The sequence below is a fragment of the Malus sylvestris genome, chromosome 11 (genome assembly GCF_916048215.2).
Source record: "Malus sylvestris chromosome 11, drMalSylv7.2, whole genome shotgun sequence".
NCBI lineage: Eukaryota > Viridiplantae > Streptophyta > Magnoliopsida > Rosales > Rosaceae > Malus > Malus sylvestris.
In genome coordinates, this window is record NC_062270.1 from 3,114,193 (window position 1) to 3,123,348 (window position 9,156).

General features: G+C 37.5%; 1 protein-coding gene across 1 annotated transcript; it reads right to left on the reverse strand.

Moving 5' to 3' along the window:
• Positions 1 to 204: 204 nt before the first annotated feature.
• Positions 205 to 3,207, reverse strand: LOC126589390 (pentatricopeptide repeat-containing protein At3g61360-like). The gene is made up of 2 exons (XM_050254667.1): positions 3,075 to 3,207; positions 205 to 2,086 (listed from the first exon to the last, which is right to left on the reverse strand). Exon 2 carries the CDS (start codon positions 1,996 to 1,998, stop codon positions 445 to 447), a length of 1,554 nt encoding a protein of 517 aa, XP_050110624.1. The 5' UTR covers positions 1,999 to 2,086; positions 3,075 to 3,207; the 3' UTR covers positions 205 to 444.
• Positions 3,208 to 9,156: the final 5,949 nt, after the last annotated feature.

Here is a 9,156-nt window from a genome sequence, read left to right on the forward strand (position 1 = left end):
ATGTGTATGTGAAATGTCAATTTTACCCCGACTCGTTTTTTTATTTAACTTTTTTTTATAATTCAAACAATCTAGAGTAGAAAGACAAACGGAACTCACGATCTCAAGTGCATCCTGTCCGCATGCCGGTTTGAGATACTCGCTCTACAAAGCGATTATGCTCATAAACGCTTCTGTCACAAGTGCTATTATAAACAAACGAAATTTTTGGTTAAAATCTAAAAATATTTATTAGAAAACTACTTTTAAGTGATTCATAAAGAAACATGACATGTGCTTCTCTGTAAAATGCTTCTAAACATCTCTGTAAATCACAACCCAAAGTGCTTTTGGCCACCAAAAAGCACTTCTAAATTTTTCTCTTTTAACCAAGTGATTGTTTTTGTGACTAAAGCATGGATGACAATTCAGTACATTGAGAAGACATAAAAATAAAGAACATCCCTACAACTCTGTGTCTGAATGTGCAGGATCTGCAATGGTATGCCCTTTTACTTGGGGCAACATGTTCTGCAGTTTCTTTATCATCTGCTTCAGCTTCCTCAGCTTGTCCATCTCACCTTCCTGAAGCAGCAAGCTCTCCAATGTCCGAAACGATGCTTCGCTCATATGTCTACCCCTCCCCACCATTTGTGTAGAGCACTCAAAAGCTTCGTTTACCCTACCCCGGGAGCACAATCCCGTTACCAGAAGGTCCAATGCATGACTGTGAGGACAATATCCTTTCTCCACTAGGTATCGCCACAAATGCAAACCCAAATCAAGCTGATGGTTTACACAGAAAAATTTTAAGATCATCACAACCGTTCGTGTTTTGGGCACGAAACTTCTATCAACCATTTTGTGATATAGCCTAGAAACGCCTTCAATATCAGACGTCCTCATCAAGCCAGAGAATATGGTGTGGTAAGTCATATCGTCCTGCTCAATATGATTCTCTTCCATCTCATCCATCAAGGCGACCGCGGACTTCAGATGTCTTGATCTAATAAGTGAACTCATCAAAGCATTATATGCGCCAGTGTCCGGAAGCAAGTTTCTCAAGCGAGTCTCATCAAATAACTGCCGTGCCTTGATTGGATTTCGAACAACCCCTGCTCCATGGATCAGTGTAGTGATTGTTTCCAACGTAGGTGACAAGTTTTCCCGTTCCATTCCTTCAAAAAGTCTCAATCCATCAGCGAAGCAACCTTTCTTACAGTAAGCATCAATTCTAATGTTATAAGTTATACTATTTGGCTTAAAGCCTCTTTTAACCAGTTCATGGTAAAAGAGTTCTATTGCAGTAATATCTCCTGATTCCTTGAACCCTAGGAGCAAGATATTCATGGTCTTGGTGTTGGGTGGAAAGCGAGAACGCATCTTCATGAACACTGAACGTGCCTCCTTCATCTGCCTTTCTGTGCAAAATGCTCGGAGGAGTACATTGAACTCATCAGTACCAAACTTCCTCCCAGCGAAAATATCGTTCTCCAATTTTTCAAATGCTTCAAGGACATCTTCATACGATTTGAATTTTGCTATTTTTGACAGAATGATGCTCATTGACTTAAGGGTAAGCAAGGAAGGGTGCGTCCTGCTTATTTTTGCCATCAACTCCCACGCTTTATCAAAATAACGCATCCTGGTAAGGATGTGCAGCATCTTTTCAAAAGCGTCTGAGCTTGGACATAACTGGGAATGACTGAGGGAATAATTGAAGAATTCGAGCACTTTAAGACCATTGGAATGGGCTGCGAAAAGGTGACCAAGAACATTCTCCACAAAACTGGTGGAAAGAACTTGTGGTGGGATGCGCTGGAGAAGAGTCGGTTGAAGTGGTTGATCAGGGTAAGGATGGTTGTTAATTATTCTGGTGATTGTATCAATTTCAATGCTGGATTCTGACGACGGAAGTATTTGGCTGGATAATTTAAGGGCGTTAATGACAGAAAAATTTAGGTTTTGAGGAATTTCAGTAAGCTGATTGGATATCTTTAGTCTCGTCAAATGGAGCATTCTCTCCTTGGTTGAACTTAATGACAAGCGCAACTGAGTCGGCAATTTGAAATTTCCATTTGGAAACGCTCACTAGTACCTCAATATCCTGGATATCCAAGCAAACAAAAGTTAAAGGTCCGGTAAACCTAAGCGAGACAAAACACAACAATTACAAGTATGAGTGGTAAGATGGAAAGCAGCTATAACAGTGCAACCTATGGCCAAGGTTCTAGGACTAGTATTGAAAACACATGAACCACTGCACGTAGCATAATAACTCACAAAAATAATAACATCACAGTGATTACACACACTAATTCATAAGCTACAAGCACAAACAAACTATTAAATTGGTCTAAACTAATTTCGGACTCATGATTTGTAATGATTAATCCAAACTCTCATAAAACTCTGGATTTTAGCCACACCCATAAATTCAAAAGAGACGACCAATGCATACAAAGAATAATGCTTTCACCGGATTTCAACATCAGCCGTATATTTTTTGATCCAAGATTAATTAGGAAAAAATCACAAGATTGGACACCACAAGAAAAGGTATAGCACTGATTCTTTCTAAACCAATCATCCATATCATGCACTACCTCTGCGATTTCTGAAATAAATACTCGAATACCCTGAAACCCAGTAAGAATATTGAACAAAATGACTGGATAGGACTTGCAAATTTCATTCTCTTAAAGAAAATTATATGGAAAAATCCCAGTATCTCTTAAGAATCAAACCATTCAAACACAACATTCTGTTATACAAACCAAAGCAGAACAGCGTAAACGCTAAAGGTCGTACCCAGTGCACAAGGCTCCCGCTTTAGAACAGCGTAAACGCTAAAAGATAATATTTTTACAAACCCGAATATTGATTCAGGAAAAATACGAGTTACCAAGTAATCAAAATATTTCCAATGACACATTTTTCATACCAATGTCAAGAGAAAGCAAGCAAACTATGAGGCGCACTGTATGTGTTCGACGAAATGCCTCAAAGAACTATAAGAAACACAAACCCAGAAAGTGAAATCTAAAGAATCGGAGTTCAATGCAAACACTAGGCAAACCCGCAGAAGCACTTACCGGGAAAGGGTGTTGGTGCTGTGTTACTTACTTCAGCTTTTACAGTTTTTTCCGTCATGTTCCGTTTTTGGTTGTTAGAGAAGAAGGCGAGTATATCAACTGCACAATCTATTTAGAAGGACTCTGAGATTTGTTTAAGCTGATTAGCCAAATTTTCATTGGGCCTATTATGTAATTGGATCTATTGGAATTTGGGCCTCTTGGTATTGAATGGTCTTTGATTCCATCGGAAACGCTCCCGAACATTATTTTTCATGAGTGAATGGTTGAGAATTAACCATTTAGGCTATCTCCAACTGACACGGTCAAAGGATCATAGGACTAAAAATAGCTCAAAATGACACGAAAACCGTCTCTAACCGAGGGCTAGGTCAAAGGGCTTGTGGACCCCATCGAGCCCCAACCCCCAAGTCAAGCCAGCCCTTCAGCGCCAGAATATTAAACTTGACATTTTGTCAGCTCTCCAACTCTAGAATGTCAAGCTTGACATTTTGCCAGCCCTCCATCTCAACTCATTTGAATGTCAACGGCTACTTGGCGTCAGCTAGCAACGGCTAGCTAACATCAGGTTACTGTTGGAATTTGGAATTTTTTTTTTGGACGAATTTAAAAAAATTATTTATTTATTTTTTTCCTATAAATACCTACATCATTCCTATAACATTGAAAGCTGAAGATAAGAAGTGTCATGTAAATAAGAATCATATCTAAAATTTGCACAACCAATTACATCTCAACAAGTGGCACTTGAAATCCTATCCGAAAAATTATTAAGATTACATAAAGATAAGAAATCTGGAGAGTTACTCACTTTAGCTACACGTGTCACTTGAAATCCTATTAAAAAAATTATTGAGATTACATAAAGATAAGAATTCTAGAGAGTTATTCACGTTAGCAACATGTGTCATCCGAAATTATATCCAAAAAATTATTGAGATTATATACAGATAAAAAATCCAAAGGCTTATTCATTTGGCGACAAGTGACAATCAAAATATGTCCAAAAACTTTATTTTAATATAGTAGTTTAACTTAAATAACCATATTAATTTAATTAAAATACTAAATTATGTTTGGCCTATGACCCTTTGGTCCTCTCGGTTGGAGATGGTTTTTTGTCAAAGGATTATGTTTGGCCTATAGTCCTTTGGCCCCCTTGGTTGAATATGGTATAAAATATGGCCTAACACTGTTTATTAAAATATAATTTCTTGTAGAGCTATAGGGCTAAAGGAAGACATTTGGCTCTCTTTGGTTGGAGATGACCTTATTATTCTAAAATAATGTACAAGGAGACTGATATTCCAAACCCAAGTCCAACATTTCCAAACTAAAATGCACATTATTTTTAATTTTTTTTCATGTATAAGAAGTAACGCACCATACATTGATGACAGACTAATCTCCTTGGTAGCATATGAGGCGATAGCGTAAATTTGGTCCATGAGTCAGACCATACACCAAAGTAGAACCAATGTTGCCAAAAAATACACTTGTAGAAGTTCGCACTCGAATCAAGCGCTCCAACTCTTTGCTAGCTTCATAAACTACGACTATGGCCGATACATTAACAGTTAATGGATTTATAAGGGTATAGAGAGCCACTTGTTTTGGTCAAACGGTAACTTTTATTCAATCAAATACGAAAAGCAATGTTACATCTTTCAGCAAGAATATTGAAAAGAAATTCAAGAAACAATATTTCCCATCCACGAGAGCTCTATTGTTGGTAGGGGTGTGCTATCCACACACCCTTTTTTACTTTTTACATACTTTTTTTATTTTCGGCTGTTTGATCGAATAATTTGAAGAAGATCAAAAGCTAGAAGTTAATAAAATGTGTGTGAGAAGTAAAAATTAGTATGTGGATAGCACCCTCCTTATTGGTTTACGATGCCACCAAATGCGCTGCCCTATTGCATGTTTGAGGCGCAAAAGCAAACTCCATGGAATGTTGGAATTTAACATAGCCGCAAACACAGATTACAAACATGCATCAAATACTGTGATTTTAGTTCTGACCTTGTGAAGCCATTGATCGCAGGGAAGAAAAGGAAATCTTCTACTCAAGGAGGACCTGATGTTCTTTCTAGAGTAGGGCTAGATTTTCTGATATGTGAACGTGTTCCTCTTGAGCAGGGACTTATCCTTTTATAAATGTGCAACCATAACATTTTCGTCCTATCAAGGAAAACGGTTTGTTCAAAACACACGTCTATAGTGCTCCAACGTGGGATATCCACTCACCAACATGTTTAACCCTTAATGTCCTACTTTAAAGGAAAGAAGTTTATTCACCTATTAACTCTAACCGTTCTCAGTTTTCACTAAACTCAAAACCCGAATGAGATAAGTTTAGAGTCCAATAGGGTTCCAACATGGAATTCAATTGGTTGGCAAGCTCTCGAATATCAAAGAAGAGTATACCTTCAACAATCAGCAACAGCAGTCGAAAGTACTGCAGTCTGCAGGCAGTAAACTAAATTTACAGCAGCAGGAGGAAATTAACATGCAGTCTCTATAACATGGCTGCAACAAATTATTACGTGCATCTAATCTAATCCTCAACAACATTCGACTGATCGAGTCTGGAACACCAATTACGCAGGACCGACCATGAGACGGATCAGTTAAACGTACTCATGTCTTCTTCCAACTTGTTCGCCTCATTTCCCTGGTCTGATTCATTCGATATATATGTACATATATAGGGAAATGATAAGGAGAGACTCACTCAAAAATGAGAATCTTTATGGACTTTCTGTTACTTCAAGTTTTTAACACAATGTTTTTTTATGTTAGTACGGAAAATGTGCTAAAAAAACATAAGGTAGTAGAGAGTCTATGGAGAGCCCCGCTTTGAGAGAGTCTCCTTAGCATTTCTCATATATATATAAAGGGTTAGGATCCGAAGACACATTTTTGACAAATTTTTATACCTATTTTGTAGCCTCACTTCGGAATATATTTTAGCGACCTGAATCTTATATATTTTAGAACATCATTCATAGATTGTTCTTGAAAAAAAATTAGACAAATCTAAAATCACTAAGACATTCATTTGTAATGAAAAAAAAATAGACGAATATGATTCTACAAATAAACACTAAAATTATCAAAAGGCCATATGGTTTCGGATTTAAATGATTTTTTATAGACATGATATTTAAAGTAAGACAAGAAAAATAAACAATTTGATCGATGAAATATATTACGAAATGCGCTTCACAAAAACACATTCAAAATATATGTCAAAAACATGGATCTTGAATTACCCGTATATATACCCAACAAGAATATATAAATCATTTTTTGTATCCAATAGACAAATAATATGTAATCATGTTTCCAATAGACAAATAATGGCAACACTCGTGCCAAATGGGGAGTAAAAAATTGTCATTAATTGCTCTTTGCCCTAAAAAATCAGCATTACCAACGTAAAGGAATGATGCTGAAAATATGCTTTCCTTGTTCCAAATATCACTTATGATTAGGACGGGGAAAGATAAATGTTGAACTTATATGGTTTAACGGTAATTTACTTTTCTTGATTGAGTGTAAATATGGTAAGAAAGAGTGCCCGAAATAGAAGATAAAATAATAGAAAATCGGTTAAGGTGGTTTGAACACGATTTGAGACGGAGGATCAGGACAAAAGGTGCAAAATAAGATCTAGGAAGACTTAAAAGGGACTTTAAGAAAAAATATGGAGTACTTAGAGTTAATGTAAGTTTTGGCTCAAAACCAAGAGCAATGACGTTCTAGAATCATAGAGCTGACCACACATAGTAGGATAACGCTTGGTTGTTGTTGTTATAGTGTTATTTCGTTTCATAAAAAAATTATTTTCTAATTAAAAATTATTATTAAACGGAGGGATAAGATTCAAAACTATCACAGTAATTTAGGGGAGGGAGAGTTTCAATCCCGAGATTATGAGTAGAAACTCAATGCTCTATTCACTAAGATATTGGATCACATGCAAGTGAATGAAGTGGGACGGTTCGCAAGGTAGTGCTTAAGTTAAACTCTTCCTCTACACTTATGTTCTTGAAAAAAATAAGTGACGTATCAATTTTTTTTCTTCTGTGCTATGCTTTACAGCTCCGAGTGTCATTTTTTTGTTGTTGTAGAAACAATATTGAAGAGCGGAGAATTAAACTTGGGACTTTGAGCGTAATGATAAGTTTTCTTAACAAATTGAGGCCTACATCAAATAAGAAAAAAAAAAACACTACTAATGTCACATCCCGGCCCGGGGCAGATCACTTTCCGGGCCTGTTCCACCACCGTAGCACGATATTGTCTGCTTTAGGCTTACCATTCCCTCACGGTTTTGTTTTTGGGAACTCACGAGCAACTTCCCAGTAGGTCACCCATCATGGGAGTGCTTTGGCCTCTTTCTCGCTTAACTTCGGAGTTTCGACGGAACCCAAAGCCAGTGAGCTCTCAAAATGCCTCATGCTAGGTAGGGATGAGAATATACATTTAAGGATCACTCCCCCTGGGTGATGTGGGATGTTACAATCCACCACTCTTAGGGGCCCGACGTCCTCGTCGGCACACTTCCGGTCAGGGATTGACTCTGATACCATTTGTCACATCCCGGCCAAGGATGGATCACTTCCCCGCCCCGTTCCACCACCGTAGCACAATATTGTCCGCTTTGGGCTTACCATTCCCTCACAGTTTTGTTTTTGGGAACTCACGAGCAACTTCCCAGTGGGTCACCCATTCTGGAAGTGCTCTGTCCTCCTTCTCGCTTAACTTCGAAGTTCCGATGGAACCCAAAGCCAGTGAGCTTCCAAAAGGCCTCGTGCTAGGTAGGGATGAGAATATACATTTAAGGATCACTCCCCTGGACGATGTGTGATGTTACAACTAATGCCAACATCAAGAAGGAAAAAAACCAATATAGTTGGAGGAGGGAGGGAGGGGGAGCGGCAGATGCCGGAGGGTGCTAGGTTGTGGCAATGTTACAACAAACCATTTTGCCACACTATCTATATAAGTTGATTGAGGATGAATTGAAATACCATACCACAAATACTTTTTCTATTACAGTTGCGCACACGCTCATGGACAATTGTCAATTGTGACATTTAGTAATAATTCTTTATATGATTTATATCAATTAACAGTTGTGAGTTTTAACGCACATTGCGGCATGTGAATATAGGTAGTTGACAAGATTCAATGCATTAACTAATTGTCATTTATATATCGAATCTAGACTGTACAATATAATGAAAAATATTCAAAATCATTTAAAATTCTCGTAGGTGTGTTTGACCCAGCAAACGTTTTTACAAGATTAAGTTATCCACACAGATGTATACAACTATGAAATACACTAGTAATTCTTCATGAGATTCACATCATTCATCCGATGTCCGTTAAAACCCATAATGTAACGCGTGATTATAGGTAGTTAGGATAATTCACCCTTTAAACTAGCAAGTCAATTAAAATTCATATTGTAAGTATAGGCAAAATATGCAAAATCATTTGAAACTCTCGTAGGTTTGTTTAGACCTAGTTTACACGTTTAAGTTATGCACACAGACGTAGACAACTATGAAATACACTAGTAATTTCTCATGAGATTTGCGTCCTTCAACCCTTGTCAGTTAAAATTCATATCGTAACTTGTGAGTACATGTAGTTAGGATAATTAAACCCCGAAACTAGCAAGTCATTTATATCAAATCTAGAATGCACAAGAGAAAATACATAAAAATCCAAGAATATCACAACAATTCTAATCTATATAATTCAGTAGGGTAACCCTAATTCTCCCACATCAAACGTGGTCTGTTTTCCTCACTATCCCTTTTGGACCTCCCCTAAAATCCCAATTACATCTCAATCCCTAGTCACAAAGTAAAGACACACACAGCTCTCTCTCTCATCCAATCACCCTTTTTCCTGTCACTTTCTCTCTCTTTGTTCTTACCTTTTTTGCCTATTTCCTTTCAATTCCCCAGCAAACAACACACAAATCCGAAATCCGTGTCTCCCAAGATTCTCCGTGTAAAAGCCCAAGCCCCGAATAAATTTCCCAATTCCTTCCGCA

What these genes read in the sequence shown, in the direction of transcription:
- LOC126589390 (XM_050254667.1), bottom strand. Translation starts at nt 1,998, where the DNA reads ATGCTCCATTTGACGAGACTAAAGATATCCAATCAGCTTACTGAAATT.